General features: G+C 39.4%; 2 protein-coding genes across 5 annotated transcripts; both read left to right on the top strand.

Annotated features, from left to right (window-relative positions):
• Positions 1–314: 314 nt before the first annotated feature.
• lrrc74b (leucine rich repeat containing 74B) lies at positions 315–15,083 on the top strand. Of its 4 annotated transcripts, none has more exons than XM_051951185.1 (10): positions 316–680; positions 1,540–1,702; positions 2,290–2,432; positions 5,851–5,983; positions 7,339–7,545; positions 10,046–10,155; positions 12,240–12,355; positions 12,770–12,848; positions 14,460–14,555; positions 14,654–15,083. In XM_051951185.1, exons 1-10 carry the CDS (start codon positions 588–590, stop codon positions 14,765–14,767), a joined length of 1,254 nt encoding a protein of 417 aa, XP_051807145.1. In that variant the 5' UTR covers positions 316–587; the 3' UTR covers positions 14,768–15,083. The 4 variants fall into 4 exon arrangements, with proteins under 4 accessions (XP_051807146.1, XP_051807145.1, XP_051807144.1 ...); XM_051951184.1 differs by having other exon boundaries at positions 1,537–1,702; XM_051951186.1 differs by lacking the exon at positions 1,540–1,702 and having other exon boundaries at positions 315–744.
• A 1,293-nt stretch (positions 15,084–16,376) lies between these two features.
• nipsnap1 (nipsnap homolog 1 (C. elegans)) lies at positions 16,377–26,393 on the top strand. Its single transcript, XM_022213125.2, has 10 exons — positions 16,377–16,565; positions 18,192–18,319; positions 19,014–19,059; positions 19,513–19,607; positions 19,993–20,063; positions 20,375–20,515; positions 21,381–21,412; positions 21,519–21,613; positions 23,472–23,555; positions 25,697–26,393. The coding sequence occupies exons 1-10, from the start codon at positions 16,489–16,491 to the stop codon at positions 25,759–25,761; spliced, it is 834 nt and encodes a 277-aa protein (XP_022068817.1). The 5' UTR covers positions 16,377–16,488; the 3' UTR covers positions 25,762–26,393.
• The last annotated feature ends 1,039 nt before the right edge of the window (positions 26,394–27,432 follow it).

Genomic DNA, 27,432 nt, shown 5'->3' with positions numbered 1-27,432 from the left:
ATTTCAGCACTACTCGCTTGGTTTGTCGTGTGTTTCTTGTTTATGTGAGACGGAAACTGGACTGGAAAGGTTTATTCAGGCGGTAGCAGTTGTTTAAGGTTGAAGCATTTTAGCTTGAAGGTCAGATTTGGAGTGTGTGAAGAATTTTTGGTTTTTTTCCCCCCCTGAAAAACAGAGTTGCAGCAAACAAGCACTTTGCCTCCTCCTGTTTCTGTAAGTGCTGGTCGTCATGGCTCTAAGAGTTCGCACTCAGAGAACTGAGATGTCACTCCATGGCAACCCGTCAACAAAACAAGCCACACAAGCGTTCCACAGTGGCTCTGATTGGTGACAGACTGTCAGGTTGTGAGGGCTTTCTAGTTAACCCGGCAGACTTAGGCCCTCCCTTTGGCACTAGATAGGTTACAGGAGCACATACCACAAATCCAGTGCAGTGATTTCACTTACAGCACAAATATTTTACCAGCACGTCAGCTCTAAAAACAAACAAGCAGAAAAGAGCTAAATTAGCAAGCGATTTGCTGCATACAGACAGCAAAAATATATCTTTCTCAGCATCAATATCACAGTTACTCAGCATCGAAGTCATGGTTCATGGGAAGAAGTTGGCCAAGGAGGTGCTGCTGCCTTCTGTGCTGGAAGACGATGACGCAGAAAGCGAGAAGCTGCAGCTGGGGGAGGTAGGAAGCTTCACTGGCAAGCCAAGTCTGCAAACTCTCGAGCAAGGGAAGTGTGAACAACCAGGTAGGCAAGAAGAGAGAGGCAGATTTTTATGAAGCCTGAGATTAAATAAGACACAGGAGAGGCACTTTGGATGAGCATTCAGAGCATGTTAAAGAGCTGCAGGAGTATAATGGGTTTAAGAAAGCTGCATCTCTAGGCACGACTAAGCACTTTCCTTGCCCGGGGCAAGGAAATACAAGCCCAAAAATACAGGCTAAAGACCTGCTATTTCCCTTTTATGGATTGCTCTTTTGACCTGTGTACTCGCATGAATTTATTTAACAGGGAGAACTTAGTCTCAACCTTGAAGTCTGTTTTAATTACATTTTTATGTGGAGGGCTGCACACTCTGTGGTTAGCAGTGAACGCGTTGCATTTTCAAATGCAAAACTTCCACACAAAAAGTGCTCGTAGAACATGTGCAGGACCGCTCACATTTTCATATAAATGCTATTTTTGTGCTTCCTATTTAATCCTGAAAATAACAATGTATGGATGGCATGGTTGGCTGAGGCATAAGCATAGAAATAAAGGCAGTGAAAGACAGCCTCTGGTTCAAGAGGTTAACAGGAGGTGGGAAGAAAGGAGTGGGAGGATAGGGAAGTGTACTTGCAAAGACTAGAAATACATGAGGATGCAAGCTCAAAGTGGCGAGTTAAAACGATCCATCGGCATTGATGGACTCACTTGTCCAAAGTGTAGGTATCAGTTTTATTCTCCTGGCAGCAAATCCATCAAATCTCCTCAGTCTGGCTGCCAACAACAGGCTGGCTTGACGAGTCACGATGTCATATTTTGTCATCCTCCATCCAGCAGAGATCGAGCCAGACAGAGGTTGATGTGCGTGGGCCAAAAGACCAACGCTGCAGCCCTGATGGGAACGTGCTAGACGGGGGCAGAGGGGAGGAAGAGGATGATGATGAAGAGGAGCAGTGTGTGGTCTCTGATGAGGACTATGACACAGATTTGGAGCTCGGAGGTAGAGCTGGTTTTGAATAGAAAAAGGAGAAAATGGGGTGGGAAAGTGAGAGGATGTTGCGATAAAGGGTGCGATGTTCCCTCATAGGAAAAGGTGGGGATGTGGTGTGGTGTCACACTCTTCAAATGAACCATTTCATCTGTCTGAAGTCATATTTTAATTTCAGGCCCCGACAATATAAAGTATTTTAATATGATCTGGGTCGGAACATGATAAGGCTCCTGCCATCCTCATCTGTTAATCTTTTCCCTTCTGCTTTCCCATTTTCTCAATCTCTAAATGGTTTCAGACAAGAAAAACAAAACAGAAACTCCTACATGCGCCCGCCCACACATGTGGAGGCATGTTCTGCATGTTAATGATTTTCATCTCAGGCTTTGTGTCAGGCTTCCTTTTCACCACAAGTGAAAACCATCTGGTATGAATGAGCCTCTCCTGACAGGGCGGAATCAGTCACGGGGGAGTTTGCAATATCACACTCTAAAAGGTCCTTCGCAGGGGGGAAAAGTGTCACATCTCTGCTTTGTCAAAGAGGCGCTGATAGCCAACGATTCAGTCACACATGAGCGTCTTTATTTATGTTGCAGGTAAGGAGGAGCCATATGATCAGACGGGGAGGACGAGCTACATGAAGGTGTGTGAAACGCTACAGGTGGCGCCTTCCTCGTATTTCCTGCGGCACATGCAAGATAGCGAGCTGAAGATGATGCATCGTGGTCTGGGGCCGCAGGTACTTCAGCCAGAAGTGTGTGAAAACGATCATGCAGGGAAGGAGTTTAGATTTGTGGGAAAAGTTTTGCTAAAGTGAGAGAATTCTGGCTTCTTTGGAGGAAGAGCAGGGAAGTTATTTCATTTATTCACTAAGATAGTTATTTTCTGCCAAAGCTTATATCTTATTGCAATTCTAGTTTATTATTTTCATGACTTGAATCCAGGAGAGGGGCAAAAATATTCTGTTGCTCGAGTTTACCAGCAGCCACTGAGCCGCCATCTGTTCCGAGGTTCTTCATTCAGTGACAGTTACAACTGTTTATTAAGAAGACAAACTGTTTATTGGAGAATTGTAGAGCCAGTAATATTTTGTAGTATTTTTGTACACATGTATTAATGTGGTGTCATATTTTTTTTTCAAAACTACCAATTTATAGGTCCATTACTCACATATTGGTTTACCATATCATTACCTTATTAGGTTGAGGCCAATTTCACGTATTCATCCTTTGACTATGCATTCTTCCAATTTAATTTCATTTTCCACACTGTCTTTAATCAGATGTATCAACGGACAACTTCAAAACAATGCGAAAGAGGTTGTTTGTATTGTTTGGAGAGAGAGTTACGGACAATTTTTCAAAAGTTTGATCCCAAAGCTTTACTACTGTGGTTGATTCTGATGTTTCAGCATCATTAGCTGCACCTATGGTTGTTATTTTTAATGAGGAAAAAAATCAAAAAATAAATTGATTATCAAATATTTAAATCAATCTTCAACTATTTTGATAATCAATCAATTTCGGTAATTTTTAAGAAAAAAATCTAATTTCCCTCATTTCACCATCTTTAATTTGAATATTTTGGGTTTTTTTCCCCTTTATTATGACACTATAAATTGAATATTTTGTGATCAAAACAAAATACTTGAGGATAGCATGTTGGGCCTAGGCCTGATTTATTGATTTATTTTTATTTTTAAACAATTTTCTGACATTTTATAGATCAAACAACTAATCAATTAATTGAGAACTTTTTTAATTCAATAAAAACAATCATTAGTTGTTGCTCTAGTTGTTAGAGGCCAACAAATGGAGCTAAAAGAATACTTGATGTTAGATTTACATTCACCCTGTGGGCAAAACCAAAAATCCATCACAATGTTCCTTCACCAAAAATAATGATATGCCAGTGCTCAGATTTGGTTTGGTTACTGCAAATTTAAGGTGTTTCAGAGAAGATATCATGTTTTATTGAGAACTTCAGGAGACATATCAATAACACCACTGAGAGTCAGAAAAACAAACATTGAATTTTAATGCAGAAAAACTTGCTTGAGTATATACAGTAATGAGGCAGGTAGAAAAAAACATTCAGAAACAAATGCAGATGAAGTCCATAAATAATAAAACAAATCCAAGGAAACAGATTACAGAAACTCTGGGACACTGGGAGCCGAACAAACACATTTGGCAAGCAGGCAGGTAAACAGATGAACTGGCATCTAGACAAAGAATGAGACAAGACTATCCCTGCATTCCAAATCACTTTTTCTTTGTCTTTTCAGTGCACAATACAGCTGTACTTACAAACTGTTGCATGCAGTAGTCATACAAGTGGAACAGACTCTGTTCTCATAATATTGCACCTTAAGCTTTGACTATCTTGTTCATGCATAGATTGCAGTTTGCAGTATAGAACGGTCCGTCTGTGCACTTATATACAAGACACTGTGACGTGTCTTCTGGTGTGCAAAGGATTGTGGGTCAATCTTGGTATTTTTAGCATGCTATGTTTAACATGCTATATATTCAGACACACTAATTCATTTTCTGGCAAACTGTATCTATTGGAGTGCACCCTGAAGGTTCAACCGCCTCCAAACCCGAATCATTTTTGTGCAGTCCCTCAGGCAGTTTCAGCTTTAAAGCTCATAAGACGGTCTTTTCTTCACCTGTTTCACTCATCGGCTCAGCTTCACCTGAGGTAAGGCGCTCGAACCGAGCGTGCCTCCTCTGTAAAGAACCCACCAATGTTTCTCATGGAAATGTGCTCACACACCACATGTGATTTAAAGGTCCATGTGGGTCTGAGCAAATGCTAGACATGTTCAATAAGATTATACCGTAATGCTATTTTAGATCAGACCAGACCTTTACTCAGCGAATGACTCATTAATTCAAAGGCACATCCTCCTGCGGGGCGACTGCACTGATCAGGAGAAAAGACTGGTTAGACAACGCAGCTGAGCTTCAAAGAGGCTTCGGCCCTTTTCAAGGAAATAGAACATGTATACCTGTTCAGCTCAGTTTACACAGGAATTGCATAAGTCTTGTTCATTATTTTAATCTGATCAGTACATATTCAAGTGGAGAGTCTGCCATCACTTTGAAGCAAAGGAGGCTGCTGGCTATAATGTACTGAGGATGAGTTTTGGATAAAAAAATTAAAAAATAGCTTTATATATTGTTTTGTTGAACATTAGACACAATACAATGTAATGTCTACCTGTTTGAGCTGTCATACAATCCAAAAATGTCCACAGATCTACACATAATCAACTGAAAATACATTGTATTTAACCAACAATGCAATACTTTATATATTTTATCCAGAAGGAACAGAAAACATGAACAAAAAACAGAAACAGTGACTTTTTACAACTGAAGTCTATAGTCCTGGCAGTCAATAACAATTAAATGCGTTTTAAGTGGTTATTCGATGTAAAATAGCCCTGTGGCTGCACATCTCCGTCTAAGTGAGGAGTACATCCTCCTGCAAATGTGAGAACACATCGCTTAAAGCTCTTAGCAGCACCGTTTGACATTTCTACAGGCCTGCACTGGACCATAATGCTGTAAATGGAAGTTGGAAAAATAAATCCATCCCTTTACAAGCCTCCATTCCCGAGGTTTCAGCTCCAGTAGCATCGTTCAAACAGATTAAATTGGATTTTAAATAAGTCTTCACCTGTCTATCACAGAGCGCAGAAGAGCAAAGCGCAGCTTCCAAAGGTTATCTATTTAATGTCTTGCAGCTAGATGGAGGCTTCTTTTCAAATCTTACAGAAATATACTTGCATTTAAATGCATCGAGACTGCTTCTGCTTCTACTCCTCCCCCCTCAGTTTTTTTAAAGACCAAGTTAACGTAAGGCTCCATGCACTCAACTTTTTCATTAGCCATGCTAGAAACTATAATTTTCATGTACGGTGAGCTTCATTTCTGACCCACGCCTCCACACGGCCCCCTTCTGCTTCATTTGTCTCACACAGGTTTAATATTCCTCTCTCTCTCTCTCCTTGTCTGCCCACCTGCATCAGCACATCTACTCTTTTAACTGGAACACAGATAAGAAAATATACTGCAGTGAACAAACAGAAGAATTTCACTTTGAGGGTGGCGGGTGGCGGTGGGGGGTTGCTTGTGTATTTGCAGGGCACCAAAGCGCTGGCGGTTCCCCTGGTAACCAACACTTCAATACTGAGGCTGAACCTGCGAGATAATTGGATGGAAGGAATGGGCGGAGCTGCTATAGCCGAGATGTTAAAGGAAAATTGTTACATTACAGGTGGTTTTACTGGGCACTCGAGCATGCACATTGTCTTTTCTCCCTCCAACACTTTGTTCTCGCAAAAAGTGCCGCCCCCGACTCCCACTCGTGCGACATTGTCACCCCAATTACATTAACAGCACAGGATTTAACATCTGGGGTCCCTTTCGTATATTTGCTAAATGTCAGATTGTAAAATTCACATGTGCAGTTCAGGAACCTAAGGGAGGATCTGTATGGAATGACTCCTATGAGTCAGAAGGACTCTTTAGGTTATCTTCATCATCCTTTGTCATATTCTATTATACTATGTTATGTGGTAATCAGTCACAAATGTATATTTTACAGATTCGGCAGCAGGTGTTAATTTTTTTCTGTTTTTTATTTTTGATAAATGAACACCCAGCAAAAGACCCCAGGTTCAAAGTGTGTTGTCATTGGAGCTACAGTTGTCGGGAACTTAAAAAAATGGACATGACAACTTTGAAGATAACTTAAACAATAATAGGAACAAATTTTAAAGAAAGTGATACAGATATGCACCAAAATGCAGTTACTTCTTTTATGGGCCACACTCTACCTCTCCACCAAGTTTCATGATATTCGGCTGCGTAGTTTTAGTGTAATCCCACTGACAGCAAACAATTCATCAAGAAGAACTCTGGAGATGAAACTCACTTGGATTCATTATCTGGGAACAATGCAGTTTATCCAACTGTTGTCCAGATGTTTCAGCTAAAGCCAAAAATGTCAACCTGCTGGTGGTGTTGAAAGAACTCAGTAAAATTCTTCCTCAGGCATTCATGGATATCTATAAAAAATATGATAGCAATTCCACTGAAAGTAGATGGATGAAACTGGTGGACCTGCTGATCATCAGTCTAGGAAAAGAGTGGTTCAAAACAGCAGGCTTGACTTTAAAATTCCAATGATTCACCGTATAAGATCCAAGAGCCTCATAGAATGTACTCCCCAACTGAGCGGCTCACATTTAAAATGAATTTGTCCCATGTCCTCCCAGAGGGGACTTCCTCAGAACAAGGGAGAAACTATGTGAGAATTGTGACTAAAAATATTCTGAGATTCTGAGGAAAGAAAAGAGGAAAAATGAGCCATAATTTTGGATGTTTTCTTATCTGCTGCGTGAGACAGTCTTCAGCAGTAGGCAGACAACCAAAACTAACTGCAATATTGACAATTAGCAAATGTTCAACAATTGGTATGAATATAAAACAGACAACATCCACTATTCTTTCATATCTATGCTTCTTCTCTTTGGAACCTTTTTGTTTTCCTGCCACATACTGCACTTCTTGCTGGTCTTTTCCCATCATACATGATCTTTAATGTTTCAGTTTGTCTGTCAATCCCAGAGGTGAACCTGTCGGACAACCACCTTGGGGATTACGGAGCCAGAGCCATATCTGCTATGCTTAAGGAGAACAGCACCCTGGCGAGCCTCAATCTGTCAGGAAACTACATCACAGACCGCTCGGCTGAACACCTTGGACCGGTGTTGATCACAAACACCAGGCTTCGGAACCTCGACCTCAGCTACAACTCCCTGGGTGACCATGCAGGTAGCAGAACAAACGGTTTTGCATAGTAAAGTCCTTGAGACTGTAGCCTATCATGGAACACTGCTCCCATTTTTATTAGGTTGATATTAAAGATTCCTACCAGAGATAAGTCTTTTTTTACTCATTTTCCATTAGCAGTAGCACATAATTAAGCTTCAGGACCCATAAATTACACTTTGCATCAATAAATATGAAAAGACATTGAAGCGATGTGAGCCCAGCCTCTCTGGCCAGAGCTCGTTCTCTCTCTCTCAGTGAGTTTTAACAATTAGTTTTTTCTGTTGGAAAAAACAAAGGTATTACGTGAAGCATGTGGGAACACAAACACTCATATAATTATTGAACATCTGATTCCAAAACAATTGGAATCAAGATGCTGTTAAAACAACCTCCGCTCTTCTGGTTACGTGATTTTCACCAGATTTTGGAACAGCTGCACAGATTTGCAGCCATTCAGTCACAAGGCTATTAGTCCAACACTGACTAATGATAAGGTGCGGCTCACAGTTGGCAGTTTGGTTAGTAGGATGAGATCGAGGGGTTGACTGTTGTGCCAATTTTGGAAGCACACTGACTAGAATATCAGTGTATAGTGCTACTGCTTTGAGATGTCCCTTGATTCCCCTTAAAAGACCTGAATCATGGAACACAGTTGTTTATAGACTTGAAAAACAGTACATTTCAGAATGACATCATCTTTTGATAAACATTACTGTTATGATTGTTTAAAATCAAAGCCTTTTTATTTTGTTCTTATTTTGTTTGCACATGAATGAATGAACATTTTTAATCTGCAAGTACTTTTAGAAAGTTGTTGCATGCAGCAGTTAAATCCATCCATCCATCCATCCATCCATCCATCCATCCATCCATCCATCCAGTTTTTTCCATTTATCCGCGGTGAAGTCATGGAGGCAGCAGGTGAAGAAGGTCATTCCAGACGTGCCTCTCCCCAGCAACACTTTCTAGTTCCTCCACAGGTGTTCCCAGGCCAGATATACAGTAACTCCAGGGAGTTGGGGTCTCACCAGAGGAAGTCGCCCAGGAGGCAGATGTCCAATCCACCTTAATTGGTTCCTTTCCACACAAAGAAGCAGCATTTCTAATCCGATCTCTGTCTCTGGATGTTTGAGCTTCTCACTGTATCTCCAGCCACCCGATGGATGAAACTCCCTTCTGCTGCCTGTATCCATAACTTCATTCTTTCAGTCACCACCTAGAGCTCAGTTTTTTCCGCTTGTCCTGGGTCAGGTCGTGGAGGCAGAAGGTGAAGAACATCCTTCTAGATGTCCCTCTCCCTAACAACACTTTCCAGTTCCTCCTTGGGAATCCTGAGACGTTCCCAGGTCAGATGAGGTATATAATCCCTCCAGCAAGTTCTAGGTCAATCTCAAGGCCTTGCCAGAAGAAATTGCCCAAGATGCAGATGTCCAAACCACCTTAACTGGATACTTTCGACACAAAGAAGCAGCATTTTTGAGATGTTCAAATTTCTAACCCTAAAAGGCAGAGACATCAAATTAGAATTAAATCTCGGCCATTTTAAGGCATGAAGAGATACTATTCATGGAAAAGACATCTAAATATGCAGCTTAGATACTTGGAGGTGAGATTTTAGAGGTTGAATCTAAATGATCATTGACCATTCATTCTGAAGGGTGCAGAGCCATTTAACATTATGAATGTATTTGAGCACTGGTATCTACTTTTATTAGATTTTTTGAAAGCTATTCTCACAAAAGAGTTCGCCATAAAGGTGGAGCCTCATCTCCGAGCAGCCATCGGACAGCAGGCAGCAGCAGACTGTGGCATTCAAAGGTCAAGAACATTTCGCCTTAATTAAAACCTCCTTCAATTATGATGTGAATTAGCTTGGTGGCAGGAGAAGGGTAGACCAGACCACTAAACATCTGATACAGGTAACTGAAAATAAATCTGTCTATTGGAAAGAGGACGTCACCCAAGCCTTATGCCATGTGTACAACTGTGATTCATACCCACAATTCTGCATTCCCCACCGCTGAAATATCAAAGGACATCCTCGTGTGTCTTGAGAGCGCTCTTCTATGTAGCGGTGTCCCTGGGAGAAAGCATAGCAATCAAACACTCTGACATTCATGCTATATTGCTTTTTGAAGTGAACGCATTGTCTTGCGTGGGTTTTTCAGTGAACCCCCTGAGTGTCATGCGCTTTCTTATCCTCGTGGAAAAAGTCAGTGGGATGAAGATGGGTATATTTTGCGATCTCTGCTTCTATGGTCCTCACTCAGGAGTGCTTGTGAAACATATGATCACAGCATCTCAGAGGAATAAACTGGAAGATAAGTTGATTTCCAAGAGCATAGAAGTGAGTGTCTGATTCTTCAGCATCTTCATCACCTCTGATTGTTTTTCCAAACTGATTGATAACAATGATTCATTTTCAACAATCTCCATTGTACAAATATATAACTGAACTGTTTACTTACATTTTTCTTGGTTTGTTTCATCATATCCTAAGGGCAACACCTGGGAGACTCTCTGTCTGAGAACACAGGGTTGAGATCACTAAGTCTGGCCTGGAATTGCATCCGAGGGAGAGGAGCGGCGATGTTAGCCAATGGCCTTGGGGTAATACACCTGAAAATTAATGTCTGAACACTTTGTCTTTATTTTCTTTGAACAAGACTAAAGAACATCAAATAAAGAGCTATGCAAATCACATTTTTGTAATTTTGCTCTTGTTAGATTGAAGCACTTGAAAACATCACACTTTTTAAACCTGATGCTGTGCATATATCACGTATCAGTCGTGCAACACATGTTCCAAAGGATGCAGATACCCAAACAGACGTGTTATAGAAACCTAGAAAGATCCCTTCTTTCCATCTCCATACTCTTTCATTTTTTAAATATCCAAGTGCCTCAAGTGACAAGTGAGTTTTTCAGATGTCCCAAATTTCCCCCTGGAGCTACGTAATATTTTATTCACCTTCCTTCACATATGCAGTTCAACTCCCCAGCACCTGTAAACAAACTTTGATGTGAGTTGGCCTTCAAGACCACCTTTAATTGGATATAAGAGCCATGAAAAACTACACATGAGGAAATATAGTTGGACTGATAGATCCATATGCTTTTGGAAACGTGCTGTACTTCAACAGAAGGTACATTTTGATTGAAATGGTGAAATTTGGGGACAAGTGATTGTTAAAACAAGATCATGAGGCTTTCTGGTAATGCTGTTTTTGAATGTGAAAGCAAAACCTGCCTGTTAAGATTAAGAACACGGTGACTGCTAATTGAACAAGACATTTCATAACTTGGCTAATTCGTTTATCCTGCTTTGTGAAACAGATATTCATCAAGCATTTCACAGCAGGAGAGACGATCTTTCTCCATCTTAGGCCATTCCACATGCAGGGCGTCAGTTTTTTTTTTAAGTGGGGGGGACGGAGACCACAGCACTTTGAGAAAATGTCGAAGAACGGCGGCAAAATGCCACAAGCTGGGCTCGAACTCACAACCACCGCACCAGAGGCGGAGGGCTCAAGCTGTAGAGCTATCAGTACATGTGGATAGAGAGGTCTGTGGGCCGCTATAGTACTAATTCTCCCGGGCCGAAATTTTGCCCCTGCACGCCTCTGGTCGGAGCTTCCACTTGGCAAGGCGCAAATTTAGCATCTGCGCGGTTTTTTGGGGTTTTTTTTAACCTCACGAAGGTGTGCTGCGTGTCTGTGCAACTCTCGGCCGAGTGCGGGTGTAGCGTTCAGGAGCGTCGGAATTTTCTATACTACTGAAAATAACTGGGTTTACAACGGCTTACATGTGAAGAATTTGAATGTGTTGGAGACAAAATGACCCCTGACCAAAAGTGGGGGGGAGACGTCCCCACCGTCCCCCCCTAAACTGACGCCTATGTCCACATGTATCCGGATATTTTTAAAACCGAATAGCCGCTCCCCCGCCGTTTAGGAAAAAATCTGCGGTCACACGTCTCCGTTTTCTACAAAACTCTTCATCTACACGTATCCGGATCGGTGGCGGATTCTCTCGCGTCGAACATGCCGAGGACGTGGAATGGTTGTCAGGTGCAAAATAGTGGAAGTCACAGCAGTCCTCCTTCTCCGATGCTCTTCGATGTGAAGCAGTAAATGAGCTTGTAAGATCAAACAAGCAAAAAGCGCCTGTAGTATTGTTGAAACCAGTACACTTTTGAGCGCGTCCATTCTGCTCCGATTGTCTACAAAGGTCGCATGTCTGTGACAGCAGTTTTGTCGCAGGCAGTGTTGTCTGCGCTCCTAAAACTCCGGTTATGTCTGTCCACACGTAAACGCATACCCGGGGTTTTTCCCAAATCTCCACTTTGGCCGGAGTTTTCAAAACCTCCGTTTTCAGAACCAAAAACCTCCGGTTTCATGTGGATGACTGGCCAAATCGGAGAAAATATATGCGTTTTTTAGACTTATCCGAATACGTGTGGACAGGGTCTTAATGATGAACATGGTCACACAGACCTTGATTTGATTGATTCGGTTCCTGACAGGATTCAGAATCCATACATCTCTCACTTTAAATTATGAAGTTTGTTAATCATGTACGAGACCTTGCTCAAGTTTTGTCAGCAGAGTGACGGCAGACTATTGCAGAGTGAGTGTTACATGTTGCTTTTGAAATCTCTCATCTCCAAAGGCTCCTTCTTTTTTGTGTTTCAGGCAAATGTTTCCCTGAGAACAGTGGATCTGTCATTTAATGGCTTTGGGAAAGAAGGAGCCGTCGCTTTAGGACAGGCTCTAAAAGAGAACAACATTTTAGAGGAGGTGAATGTGAGGTATGAGATGCTGGTTTCTTCGTATCTGATGATCAGATTGTTGAACAGTAATTGGGTTAAAAGGGGCAGAGGTTGAACCTTTGATTTAGATCATTCTTTCATAAATCAGAGATCTGAGACTTTTTCACTTGTTTGTGGAGTTACATAGTTTATGAGCCTCCTGGTGATTTGCAGCTTTGCTAATAGACCTGAAATGGTGTTCACCCTTGAGCCTCGAAGCTGTAAACCAAAAAGTAATCCAATTACTCCTGCCCTTGTTTAACTTTTTGTTTAGAGCAAAGCTTCTTTCACAAATGTCCAGGATTTTTTGGGGGGCGATGAATACTACCATTTAAAAAATATCACTTTATGATTACTTCCCTCACACTCCAACACACCTTTCGTTTCTTTTTCTGCATTTGCTTCTCGCCACAGTAACAACAGAATCCCCCCTGAAGGAGCCATCCACCTCGCCATGGGCCTCAAAGTAAACAAGACAATCAAATCCCTGAATGTAAGCTGTTGAAAAGAGATTGGATCCAGCTTCACAAGCAATGGGGGGCATCAGTGGATAAAATGGGACAAATAAATGGATGACTGTAATTTCTTTTAATGTCCTGGATGGTCTTAACTGATTAAAAAAGTTATGGAGAGGACACGTAACTGAGTTAAAGTCTGAGCACTTGATGCCGACTGATGAAAATGTTTTGCTGCGTACGCAACTTTGAAAACTCATGAGCAGGAAAATCCATGCAAATCAAGACCTAAACATATAATCACTGAGTCTCGTACTAAGAATGTGTACTCAGCAAATCTGTAGTTTCTTATCTTTTCTGTCATCTTTAGAGGCACTCAAGATCACTGTACTGCACACTGTTTTCAACCACAAGAATCCAGTAAAAAAAAAAAAAGACTTCCATACATTTAGTCTGTTTTTTTTTTTTGGCAGAATGTTGTGTGAATGTAAGATAAGTTATGATAAGATAAAGCTTTCTTGATTCCAACAGAAACTCTTTTGCCAGATCTTGCTCAGAAATTACTTAAAATGGGAATAAATGCAGAGCAAAATAGAGAATAACAGATGGAAGTAGGCTACACTGCTGAAAATAACAGTAAGAGAGCTATAATAAGATTACAGTAGAAACAAATGTAATAAGTAACACTGGCTGACAGTGACGATATTGAGGTTGTAAAGTATCACACATGATAATGAAATATTGTGCCTGAAATTGAAGAATTACACATAGATGAAATTGAGATATTACACACGACAAAGCAATATTGCACAGTGAACTAAAAAATTACACAACAAACTAGAAAAATTAAATGTCACATTACATGAACATGTTGTACATGAAAATGAAATATGAGTTTGGAAGGAGACACAACACACTTTGCTCCTGTTTAAATGGAAACTAATCTTTGTCTGTTTTTGTTTTCTAACTTCTGCACCGCCTATTTTAAAAATGTTTTTTGTTGGTTTTAAATGGACAGTAAACTATGAATTACAGTCACAAGTCAATAGGGCAAAAGAACCCCAGACTGAAAGCAAATAATTGGCATTTTGGGAATTTTGCCTCCAGGCAGAGAGTAAGACGAGGGCACTGAAGCCACTTTCATGCCTGTGAAATAAATGCAAAGTTATTACAGGCAGCTGATTAACTTAGCTTGGCATAAAAAAAAAAAACTCTTGAAACCTGTAGAACTGTTATGGCTCTGTCTGGTGGTTTCACAATGTGCCGAGTAGAATTTGCAAAACTCATTCATTAACTTGTCATATTTTATTTGTTTAATCTGTAGAAAAAGAGAAGAAAAACTGACATTTGGAGTTTGTATGATTATAGCTATTTCCTGGCTTTAAGTAGCTGTCATCAGTTGTAAACAGCAAAGACTCTAAATTAGATGTAAGTTAGATTTAAGCTTCATAGGAGATGCACAAATGTGAGAATGATACCAATTTTGTCATCTTACTCTCTGCCAGAATTAAAAGTCTATTCCCAAAAATGTTTCAAAGCATAACATGGCTTACAAAGTGGGATGTAGTTTCTAAAAGTCATTTGTTATTTCATCACCTCCATAACCCAACTTGAATGCAATATTCTTATGTTTGTGTGTCTGTGGACAGATTGGGAAGAACCCCATCCAGAATGCTGGCTGCTACGGGATCCTTCAGTCTGTCCAGGAAAACCCAGATTCAGCCATGGAGGCTTTAGACTTTTCAGTAAGTCACAGGTTTCACCTCTGCAAGCATTTCTGCAAGTCTTTTTTTTTCTTTTTGCAGGAGGCAAACTTATCCACTCTCTTTATGACTCTCTCCAGGACATCCCAGTGAACCAAGATTTCGAGGACTTGTATACGGCAGTGAAAGAAATATTGCCTGAGCTTAAAGTAAATCATGGGGGCCGAATTGGCGCATTCAGGAAGGAAGCTTGAAAAGTGTTACTGTAATTGCTGTACTTTTATGCCAGTAAAGATGGAAGAAATCCTCTCAAAGCCCTATGGACGTTTTCAGCGACAGATGAACCAAAGCATGGATGCCTGCAAAAATGTAATTTTTCATAAAAAAGAAGTCTTCTTTATAGAGCTGTGAGAGCATATCCTGTTGAATAAAATGTAAAACTTGTTAAATACCCAATCAGTGGAAAATAAAGGCAATTCAGAGGTAGACTGCTCATTTTCCCAAAGATACAGCATGTGTGAAGTGCTTGAAATATAGTGTTAATAAAGTCACTCAAAATGGGCATACAAACAGGTATTGAGTATGATTCTTTTTAGATATGATCTGATTTGATGTTATATAATATCAGTGGGCAGAGTGATGGAGAGGATCAGAGAGCGCTGCATTGTGTATGAAAAGAAGTGAAAGTGGGTTGCACAAAAGGATTTAAGTACTGCATGACTAGTCTAATAGAAAAAGCAGCTTTGAAAGAACGGTCCACTATTAGATAAGAGACCTGTTTGCTGCTGCAGGACAATTCAAACTGTGTTAGATACAGCAAGGTGTCATTTGGATGTAATGTTAGTTTACCTCTTACACATACCCAAAAATGACCTCCAGCCTGGTCAATTTAGTTCAATTGACTTATAAAAAAAGCTTTAGATATGAAGCTTACATAAATCTTACATTTTTGGACTTAGTTCGGCCTATTAGTAATCTTTAAATGTAGAGGTGGAAAGTACCTAACCATTTACTTTAGTCATGTTTTAAGAAGTTAATAATGGAAAATAAAAAAGATAGATAGATAGATAGATAGATAGATAGATAGATAGATAGATAGATAGATAGATAGATAGATAGATAGATAGATAGATAGATTTGCAGTAAATAAAATTAGATATTGGCTGGGTTTTAATCTTTCCCTCATCTTTCATTAAAAGAATGTGTAAAAACAAGAGATGTCTGATTATTCAAAAAAAATCTGAATTTCACAGAGAAATGTATAGCTTTTTTTTTTTTTTTAAAAAGAATAATACTATACTAGTAATACAGGAAATTACTTTGTTACAGCAGCATGTTAAGACGCAGGCAACCCACCAACCCGACAGAATACAAAGACTAATAGTCATCAAGTAAAAGAGAAAAATTAGAAAAAAATTACATTTGCGTTGTATTTGTGTTGTACTTCTCACCCTTTTCTCTATTCTTCTCCTTTCTTTCTTCTCATAAATAACCCAACGTCTCAAATAATTTGCCCTTACGGCAATTGTAGTTGGAAAGTATTTTGTAAAAATTTGTAAGCTGAATAAAAATGGAATACTAACAATGTTGCTGAAGAAAATAAACCAATGTTGCACATGATAATGAACTTTTTCACATGAAATTTAAGTAAAATCTGAAATAAATATTGTGAAGTTACTGTAAAATGCCTAATAATATAATATAATATAATATAATATAATAAGAATCTTAATAATTATTTTATTTGTTTTTTATTGGAAACTTTTTTATACGGTCACTCAATTAATCAGGTCTGATCGATTGTGCGCATATTGATCAGTGTGTCCTGCGTCTTGACGTGTCTATTTAAACCTCCGGCGGGATGACCGAGCAGAGTCGACATGATTAGCCGTCAATACCTCCCAGACAGGCAGGTAAACATTAACCCGCAGAGCGTGTTTACCTGTCACAGGACGTTTTTACTGTACAGAGGAACATGGCGGGGACTAGTTCTGTGCGGATTAACGGACAAAAGTTCTACAGGTTCTCTGTCAACCTGAATCAAGCTAGCAGGTAAACAAACTTCTGTTTCTTTAATCAACTGCTAGCTTAGCTTAGCAGTTAGTGACCGTTGAGTTGAGTAACGTGCTGTCAACAACAAATGTTGGGGTTTGTTTGCCTAAACCTGACAAAAATGAGCATGCTGAGTGCTATATTAAATTAAATTTAGCTTAATTTACCTCCTAAACTAAAATGTGACACTTTGCTGTTTGCTACACGTTAGCTAATATTACCTTATATCACTATTTAACCATCATTAAATTGTCAGCATAAGAATAATGCTGTGTGTTAATTGTGTGACTCCATATGTTTTATTTTTTTCACTCAGGGGTAACTCTTTATGAAGTAAATTAGCTAGAATATTCAGCATGTCCATGCATTAGTATTTTGTTCTAGTAATACATAAAACGAGGCAGTTTTCCAGACCAGCTTTAATCATTTGCAGGACCTCTGAACTTTGTCCTGTGAAGCTACACTCCTTGAAAAATAATACTCCAAGATAAGTTTGTTTGTGCTTCCAATTCTGTGTGCATTTCCTCTGCATCTGGCTCTAGCTGTTTAAAAGCAAGATTTTTTTTTGGCTTGTAGCTATTTTTGTGAGGGTGCCATGGGAAATTCGTTTTTAATTATAGCTCCCAATTAAAGCTATTGGCCCATGAGGTTATTAAAAGAGATGTCCCACTGACCTTGAAAGTTTTGGGACTTTAGAGTAGAAAAACGGAGCCTGAGAAAGTGTTTGAGTTAACAGATGGCTGTGAAAGTGCTAAATTTCACTGACATTTGCACAGTATAGCTGCCTAATCCATGTGGGGATACAACAGCTAGGCTGCCTGTGACTGACACTCCACATCCTGTGGGAAAAAAAATCCAGAAATTGAGGTTAATGTGCCATTGAAGCAGCTTTAAAAAGGTTTAAAAATCATGAGTTTGTAAAAAGCCATGAAAGTCCTTGAATTTAATGTCTAGTTGAGAGTGGGAGCTCTGTTTAACACTGGATATGAATACCCTGGTTTCATACAGCCGATGTTTTTCCTCCTGGTTTTGTTAACAGATTTTATTAGTTAGTTTTGCTTCAGATTTATAGTTTTTATGTACATATATAAGGTTGGATTTTTCATTATTATGGTTTTACTGTCATAATCTTAAAAAAACTATATGTAACATTTTTTTTCTGCAATTTTCAGCCATAAACATTAAGGTTGTAGTATTAACAGGTTGAAATACTCTCTGTTTGCTCATATGGCACTATTATACTTAGTTTATTTTCATTGGCATGGTTCCTAAAACTACAGCAGAAGCACATGACCCATTCCAGTTTCTGCTCTGCGATTATCAGAGACAGTTATTAATGTTCAAATTTAGATTTTAGCCTTTTGGATTGTTGCAATTAAATGGAATGATATTCTTTTATTATTTACCCCTAACTTGGTGAAAGTAAGTTTTGAAGTGAAGGCACAAGATGCAGTATTCAACTCACTTGCTACAGTACGCATATGCACATGACCATCTTTTAGTCCATATGTCACGTACATCCCCTTATTCCTTTTAAAGTTTTTCTTTTTTATACCGATGACTTCTGCGGTTTATGTTTTCTCTTTGAGCCTTTGTGAAACTTTCTTTTATCTTGTTTGTGTGTAGGAGGTTTTCAGAGAGCAGCAACAAAGGCTGGTTCCGGTCCTTATTTGTGCACAAAGTCGACGCCAGGAAAGATGCTCACTCCAACCTGCTGTCAAAGAAGGAGACCAGCAACCTGTACAAAATTCAGTGTAGGCCAACAGCTTTTTATTTACACACAAGCGAAGACTGAACTTTAAGTGCAGAGTTGCAGAAGGCCAAACATAAGTGAATGTAATTCACTTACATCATATTATAATGAAGTCGATTCTGTTTTGTGCCTCAACAGACTTTCATCCATTTTTGTGCTGCAGAAAACAGCTAAATAAATCATGTTAATTCAATTCACTCCACACTGAGTGACCTTAGAAAACTGAAAGTAGCATGAGAGGCAAACACAGAACTTCACTGTACAAAGTTATTTATTATTAGACATTCACACACAACATACAGGCAGCAACAAGTTATTCTACAACAGCATGATGTATCAGCGATGTAAAGTCTTTTTTATTTTTTATTTTTTACATCAGAACAATTTGCCTGGCTTTCTATTGAGTCTGTCATGATAACTGTGTCTGTCTCTGGAAGAGAAATCTCTCATTCTCACCGGGCTTTGATCTTTTGTGTGGCGTACATCACACCATGTAGGGATTTCAATTTGAACACTCTATCAGCCGTAGCCTATAACCTATTGCAAGCGAATCAGTTTTGTATGTAAAATCTTTTCTGAATCGGAGTGTGAAATTACTTTGTTGAAAAATTTGATTGTTGCTTGTATTTTTTTAAAAACCACCTATTTCTGATAAGTCTGGCTCTCTTTCTTCTAATTTTTTTTTTTTTTTTTAGTCCACAACGTCAAACCAGAGTGTCTGGAAGCATACAACAGTCTAGAGTAAGTGGAGACATTCCCTACATTACCTCCTCTTATTAAGTTGTTTTTTTGGGCTTTTTTTTCTTCAATTGCACATTCTTTGAAAACCTACATCGACAGAACATTCTATAATAATCTGATGGGCAGATGAAGGTAGATATTCTCTGAGACGAGGACCAGCAAATTAGATTTTCACAATGATAGAAGTTTAGTGTTTCTCCCATTAACAATGGAATGGTATTTTAGAATTACAAGGTTAATTGAGCAAACTACTGACTCAATAGGAGTTATATCTTTGAGTATAATGCCAAGCTGGATGGATTTTTTTTATGATGGACTTTTATTTTTATCCTTTTTGCTGCCCAAGTGCCCTCTAGTTGGTTATTATAGTGAAGTGACAGTATATCGTAACTGCGTGCACCTTTTACAAAAACTGTGTGTGTGTTTGCATTCATTTTTTTATTTGTGCTTTAGGGCTGAGGTCCAAAACAGGCTCCATCGGGACAAAGACTACCCATGTGAGGTGGTAGGAAGCTGGAATACCTGGTATGGAGAACAGGATCAAGCAGGTAAGCAAGCAGTGAATAAACAATATCACAGAACAAAGAGTCTCACCTTTGATTGATCATGATTGCTGCGTACAGAGGATTGGAGTGATTTATGTGTTTTACAGCCTCATAAATGCTCGATCATAACTGTTCATTGTGAGTGACTGCAGTTTGACTGTTAATTCTTTGGCAGAGCATCACAGAAACCTGTGGGCACGCACAGTGACTCACCACCAACACCTCCCCTTCTACATATGATAATTTACAGTGTATAGTATACATTAAGAGCATTCAGTGACAACAAAAAAAGTGACTACAGGGTGATGTATTCAGTAGTTCTTGGTTGTGTGGGTGGCATCGGTTGTTTTGCAGTGCTGCAGTGACACCTGCTGTTCGTTTTTTGCAGTGCATCTGTGGCGATACACAGGAGGATACCCGGCTTTGACTGAATGCCTGCACAAGTTGAAAACTAACAAGGTTTGCTGCAAGCTGTTTCTCAGTCTTTTTCTTTGTCACATACAGTTAAAACCTTGCACACCCCTGAGCAATTTGTACAATAGTTTATTTTGCGACAGAAAAGGTATAAACACAGCAAATGACATTAAAATGAGCCCTTTTTCAAATGTTAATGTGCTTGTTTTTTTGTCTTCTACTCATGAAAAAGAATCTGTAGAGTAGGACATTCAATGCAGAAAGATTTTTGTTAGTTCGCACTCAAGCAGCTTGAGGGGAACATATAATATAGCTTGTCATATGCATATTTTAAATGATTTTTAATCTCTTTTTAGGAGTATTTAGAGTTTCGGAAAGAAAGGGCAAAAATGTTGATTTCCAGGCGAAACCAGCTTCTCCTGGAGTTCAGTTTCTGGAATGAACCACTGCCAAGACAAGGGCCAAACATCTATGAAATGCGCAGCTATTCCCTGAAGGTAAACACATATATTTTATGTATTTATATTGCATGGCGTGTGTATTTCAACAGTACTCAAAAATTCTATTGAACTTTAAAGAGACTCAACACATCCTTTAGCTGTCCTTTCACTTTGCTGTGCACCAAATACTTAAATTAAAAAGATCTTATTTGCAACATTGCATATGTTATATAGCATTTTGTATTGCACAACAGCTTAAGCATGGGAATCCTACTCTATACTGAACATTTAGGACATGCAGTATTCATAAAATTGGCACAAAAAGTTGTTTGCTTTTAAACAAAACACAATTATTGGAGCCTGTTGCTGTAATGCTCCAAACTTATCCCTGCCAGTTTGGCAGTACATGTAAAGTAATGTTGTTACATAACCAAAAATTTGCGTATCTTTTAAGCTGCCGTATGTCTTCAACAAATAATGCAATTCTTCCCTCATCGCTTGTTGTCAGAATCTGCCATTGATGGACTACAGTTTCAGTAAAAAAAGTCACTGCAGTGCACGTTACAACCAAATAATTGTCTTATTGTATCTGGAATTATCATACTATTTTCACTTCTGACTTCGACTATAATTCTACTATTTTGCCCTACTAAGTTTAATTAACCCTAATTTTAACTGACTAATTGAACTGAGGAGTAATAATCTGTGTGGAACCAGTGCTCAAGTGTTGCCTGCATGTGAGCTCATGTGACAGAGAGTTCCCTGCTCTGTTTAAAATAAACAAGCTATAAATAATACATAAATAGCGCTTTTGCTGTTTAGTTTGTGTGGAGTGTATTTGAAATAGCTTAAGTATGATGGAGCTATGTGGTGTTATTTTTTACTTTTAAGTCATGTTAATCTTCTACCACATGTGTTGCAGCCAGGAACTATGATTGAATGGGGCAACCACTGGTAAGGAAAATTTAATTTGTTTATTATCTCAATCATATCAGCAGCCTGTGAGCGCTGAGCATTAGAGGTGTTCCAGAGGTCCTAAAAAATAACATGTTTTCACCAGGGCCAGGGCAATCAAGTACAGACAGGAAAACAACGAGGCAGTAGGCGGATTCTTCTCACAGATTGGTGATCTGTATGTTGTTCATCACTTGTGGGGTGAGTAATACATACGCAGTGTACAGAAATAAAAGGTGTTGTTATGGGTTTTGGGAGGTGAACAAGTAGAACACATTGGCCACTGCCAGTCTGAAATGCTCTTTGGCTGCTGATGCTGGATTATGGTTGTTGTTCTGCTGAATGATGAAATGTCATCCGTCGAGTTTTGCTTCAGTAAAATCATCTATAAATTCCAGTGTGACAGCTCCACTGGTAGAAAAACATGCCCAAGCCATGAAAAAAACACCACCACATTTGACAGAGGAGGTGGAGCTCCGAGTCAAGGGCTTTTCCTTTTTTTTCCGAACATGTTCTTTTCTCCATAACTTTTAAAGTTTGTTTTTCCAGTCCTTAAAACTTCGTGCCACGTCTCTACCGGTTTGCTTTTGTGTGTTTTTACGAGCTGCGATGTGGCTTTTGGTTTCTGAGGCTTACCCGGGTCAAAGGGTTTAAGAGTCGGGCTAATTCCTGGGTAGGTTTTTGGTGGCGCCGACAAGGAAAAATCTGGAGTCAATAAAGTCACGATGTGAGGGAAAACCTTCTTAAAAACGGAATAATTTTTGACAGTTTGGTCAATATTTGTGCAATGCTTAAGTCAGTGAAATAGGAAATGCTCATTGCTGATTTTTTTTTTGAAGTTACTTTTGGAATGTTGAATATAACCTTTCTGTCCCCAAACTTTTCCCAGTGATATTGACGGTTTGTGTTCCTCAGGCCAGCATGCTCTCTGTTGTTTTTTAACCATCCTGTGTGCACCTCCTTTCATAAAACAAACCCAGATACTGATTTTGGCAGACCAATATTTTATATATATATTTTAGCCTCATTATTTTCCTCCTTATTTGCATGTTCGCTTCTGTATTTCCTTATATTGACAGACAACATACTGAGTCTACTCAGAGTTTTTCCTGACTCAGAATTGGCCTTTGAGGTGTGACTTGCCCACAACAGTAAACACGATCGGTCTGGGTACAGTAAATTCAGTGAGTCTGTGTTACCTTACTTGACAGGAAACTCTGTGTTTTCCTGTTGTTTCTGGTCATTTGGTCAACAAAACTGCATTTTACGCTTCAATAAATGAAACCCGAATCAACAAAATAGATTAAAAACATTGAAATGCTGTTTCTATTCTCATCTCTTGCCATTTTGGTGGTGGTTTTCCTGTAGGGCAGGTTAAAACCTTCAAAAATTCCCCTGTGTATTAAAAAACCCTTGCACTTATTAACCAAATAATCAAAATGGCCATTTTTAATCAGCTCTGAGCCATGTGTGAGCTCATTTGTGCTGCAGTTAACATTGAAATAACACACAGCTGGCCAAGAAACATTTATTAACTAAATGTCAATTAGCTTTTGACCTCTTGCCATGTGTGCATTGTGTTTTAAAAAGTTATTCTTTCACAAAAAAATGTAATGTTTGAAGCAGGGACTTCATTATAAGGTCAGTTGTATTTCAAATTGAAAGTGCACAAACACAGAGCCGAGAAAACTGAAAAAGTGTGTAACTGGCCAAATACTTGTTGTCTGGACTGTATGCGAAACAAGAAGGACAGAATAAGTGGCTTTAGTGTCATAAAAGATGCACCCACTCCAAATATATACATAATAAAGTTTGACTTGTGACCAGCTCTACCTGTTAAAATGTAGATGTCTGAATTTAATCACAAATATTAAATATAACCGTAACAAGTAGGAAAACAGGTACAATAGTAAACAAAAAAGGGGTTTAAATCACATCATCTTTTGTCGTTCTTACTTGGATTAACCAAATCCGTTAGGTTATTTTTGAAACCACAGTTAAGCAGAATATTTTATTAGACTCACATAAATTACTGTGTGTGTGTGTGTGTGTTTTATAGCCTATGAAAGCCTCCAGTCCCGAGAGGAGACCAGAAACTCTGCCTGGCTGAAGGAGGGTTGGGATGCAAATGTGTTTTATACAGGTAAGACAGCAGAGCTCTGCCCTCACAAATATTCCCAATAAAAAAATCTGCCACTGAGCCAAAGCTACTTTATGTCTCATTAAATTACTTTTATACGCAACTTTGCAATGTGCAGTACAATATTTTTTGTGGTAGTGCAAGAGGTGATAGTTTATCACGAATCTCCTGCTTTTCAGGCCAAATTAGTCTCTTAAGTTGAGAATCTGTGTTATTAGGTGTATTTATTTATGAAAATATTTAGATTTTGAGTGTATTTCTGCCTAAATGTTTCTAGCACAAACTACAGCATTCATGTTTTTGTGGTCATAATGGACAGCAACTTGTACATTTAAACATGAAGTTTATTGCTCTTGTGAAATAAAGCAAATCTGAGAGCGTAGGGACAGATTAATTCATATTTCCTTCAGGGGTTGTAGGGAACAGAACCTGTAGGTGAACTCTTAAGAAGTGAAGACAGCAAAATTAATAAGTTGAGCGAGAGCAGTTTGTAGAAGCAACAGCAGCAGAGAGCAGGTAAGCATAACAAGAACTTAGTTGTTTTTTTAAGATGATGGACAGATAATTCATCCCCCGTCGATCAATTGTCTTGCAGGCTTTTCTTTATTTAAATTGCAAAAAGTTTTTGTTCTGCAAAAAACACAACTATAACCAGAAATGTTTCAACAATGTATAACTAATTTATCAGAGGTTGTAAAACATGTTAAGCTTATTGAAAACAGGAAATGCTTCAATTAATTTCAGTCTGACATACACTATATTGCCAAAAGTATTCACTCATCCATCCAGATAATCAGAATCAGGTGTTCCAATCACTTCCATGGCCACAGGTGTATCGAATCAAGCACCTGGGCATGCAAACTGCTTTTACATACATTTGTGAAAGAATGGCTCCCTCTCAGGAGCTCAGTGAATTCCAGCATGGAACCGTGATAGGATGCCACCTGTGCAACAAATCCAGTCGTGACATTTCCTCGCTCCTAAATATTCCACAGTCGACTGTCAGCTGTGTTATAAGAAAGTGGAAGTGTGTGGGAACGACAGCAGCTCAGCCACCAAGTGGTCGGCCACGTAAACTGATGGCGCAGGGTCAGCGGATGCTGAGGCGTATAGTGTGAAGAAGTCGCCAACTTTCTTCAGAGTCAATCGCTACAGACCTTCAAACTTCATGTGGCCTTCAGATTAGCTCAAGAACAGTGCTTCAGCAGAGAGCTTCATGGAATGGGTTTCCATGGCCGAGCAGCTGATCCAAGCCATACATCACCAAGTGCAACGCAAAGCGTGGGATGCAGTGGTGTAAAGCACGCTGCCACTGGACTCTAGAGCAGTGGAGACGCCTTCTCTGGAGTGACCAGTCACACTTCTCCATCTGGCAGTCTGATGGACCAGTCTGGGTTTGGTGGTTGCCAGGAAAATGATACCTGCTGAACTGCATTGTGCCAAGTGTAAAGTTTGGTGGAGGGGGGATTATGATTATGGTGTGGGCTTGTTTTTCCAGGAGCTGGGCTTTGCCCCTTAGTTCCAGTGAAAGGAACTCTGAATGCTTCAGCATACCAAGACATTTTGGACAATTCCATGCTCCCAGCTTTGTGGGAACAGTTTGGAGCTGGCCCCTTCCTCTTCCAACATGACTGTGCACAAAAGGTCCAGAAAGACATGGATGACAGAGTCTGGTGTGGATGAACTTGACTGGCCTGCACAGAGTCCTGACCTCAACCCGATAGAACACCTTTGGGATGAATTAGAGTGAAGACTGAGAGCCAGGCCTTCTGGTCCAACATCAGTGTGTGACTTCACAAATGCGCTACTGGAAGAATGGTCAAAAATTCATATAAACACACTCCTAAACCTTGTGGACAGCCTTTCCAGAAGAGTTGAAGCTGTTATAGCTGCAAAGGGTGAACCGATGTCATATTGAACCCTATGGATTAGAAATGGGATGTCACTTATGTTCATATGCCAGTCAAGGCAGGTGAGCGAATACTTTTGGCAATATAGTGTATGTCTCAGATATATCAGAATAGGGTAAAACTGTGATTTAAGAATTCTGCAGTGGTTTAAAGTGTTCATTTCCACTCTGTATATGTTGTTTTAACAAAGCTGAGTTTGTAACATGTTTCTTTCTCTCTTCTGTCTTTTTTCAGTGCCTTTGATCAGGAATATGGAGTCTAGAATAATGATTCCCACCAAGAGCTCACCTTTACAGTGAGAGGGCGGGCTGGAACTGCAAGCAGCTCAGTGACTGCAACTCACTGACCGAGCTGTTCTTACTGTTTCTGGATTTTTTTTTTTTAAATCTGCAGGATGATCTGTGCTAAACAAGATTTCTGACCTTGTATTTGCACAGCAGCCAGTGAGTCATGAACTGTAATGATGCAGTGAAATACGCAGATTTCCTGAAGTTTAGCATAAATGCGAAGAAAAATAGAATAACTTAATGAAATACAGACTCATGCTGTGCGGTTATCATGCCACCGACTGATTTTACATTGTGATTAAGCAGAATGAGGTGCAGTATGTTTGCTGCTTTTTTTGTTTTTATCATTACTTATTGAATTTTATTTGCAATGGTTTTTCATAATGAAGGGTTAATCCCCACCCAGATTTTTAGGACTATTTGTAAATCACACTGAATGAAATCATGCTGAGCTTCACAACAATGAGTGTACAACAGGTGTTTGATAAAATGAATGTTGTCAGACTGCCTCATCTGTTTTGTTGACTAAAATTTACAGTAGGATGTGTAAAGAGCCTGCCAGCAGCAACTGTGACTTCTGCTATGAAGTGGACTGCATTTTCAAAATAAAAGTTGACCAACAGTCTGTTGGTCAATGGAAAATTTTCAATTGATATTTTAGGATGAAGAATTTCAGTTATGATTATATAAGTGACCCTGTCTGTGAAACATTAACATTCAACAAATCTTTTATCTTTGTCTGCATGTGCTGATTTGGACTATGCTCCAGGGGTGGTGTTTTGGCATACATTCTAAACTATGTATTGAATTTTACAGCTATGTTCAATAATGTGGTGCTTCTGGGGAAAATATCTACAAGACTTTGACACACGGCTATATGATTTTTTCTGCTTAACTGCATAAGTATTAGTGAGGTTAATGATAGATGGCAGATGCTAAGCTTGACTCAGTCTCTGGTCCGACCAAAATTACAACTTTTTTTTTATGATATTCCAGTTTGTTGAGATACACTAGTAATATAAAGTTAATATGAGGTTGTTTGCAATTTTGAGGCTTATATCTATGATAGTTCCTGAGATATCATCATCCACGCATAGCCTCAAATGTCAATGTGTGGAAAATATGTGCTGAAAGTGGGTTAATGGGCATTTTCTTAACAGTTGCGAAAGGTGCTTTTCTAAAATTCCACTCATTTAGTAGATGCTTTTATCCAAAGTGACGTACATCTGGGAGTAGATACAACACAAGCAATGATCTAGTAAGGTAAAAACAACCTGGATAAGTGCTATAGAACAAGTTGAGGTGTGACAGAACTGTGGTGTGGACAGAAGTGCCCCCCCCCCCCCCCCCCCCACACACACACACACACACTAAAATTAATCTGGATCCGCCCCTGGTCTACAGATAGGCCGGTGTAATAGATTTATTGTTTTTTTGTTTTAGTTTTTACAGTCTCAGGTGCTGCAAGTCTTTTCTTGAAATCTTTTTATAAAGTCTGAGAGGGACTCTGCAGATCAAACAGTTTGGTATCTCATTCCACCACCAGGGAACCACAGAGAAGAGGAGTGTAGATATCGATTAGCCCTGTTGGTTGATATCTTTATTATCTTTCGGCCAGGCCCGGGGTGGCTAATCGGGAGGACTGGGACAATTCCCGGTTGGCCGGGCTGATGTTTGGGCCGC

Source organism: Acanthochromis polyacanthus, chromosome 7 (assembly GCF_021347895.1).
Source record: "Acanthochromis polyacanthus isolate Apoly-LR-REF ecotype Palm Island chromosome 7, KAUST_Apoly_ChrSc, whole genome shotgun sequence".
NCBI classification, from domain to species: Eukaryota; Metazoa; Chordata; class Actinopteri; family Pomacentridae; genus Acanthochromis; species Acanthochromis polyacanthus.
This window is presented reverse-complemented; position numbering and strand designations above follow the sequence as displayed.

Coding starts and splice junctions, on each gene's coding strand:
- lrrc74b (XM_051951184.1), top strand. CDS start 588: ATGGTTCATGGGAAGAAGTTGGCCAAGGAGGTGCTGCTGCCTTCTGTG. Junction 10,156..12,239: donor TGTTAGCCAATGGCCTTGGG/GTAATACACCTG, acceptor TTTGTGTTTCAG/GCAAATGTTTCCCTGAGAAC. Junction 14,556..14,653: donor TGGAGGCTTTAGACTTTTCA/GTAAGTCACAGG, acceptor GACTCTCTCCAG/GACATCCCAGTGAACCAAGA.
- nipsnap1 (XM_022213125.2), top strand. CDS start 16,489: ATGGCGGGGACTAGTTCTGTGCGGATTAACGGACAAAAGTTCTACAGG. Junction 18,320..19,013: donor CAACCTGTACAAAATTCAGT/GTAGGCCAACAG, acceptor TTTTTTTTTTAG/TCCACAACGTCAAACCAGAG. Junction 20,516..21,380: donor TGCGCAGCTATTCCCTGAAG/GTAAACACATAT, acceptor CATGTGTTGCAG/CCAGGAACTATGATTGAATG.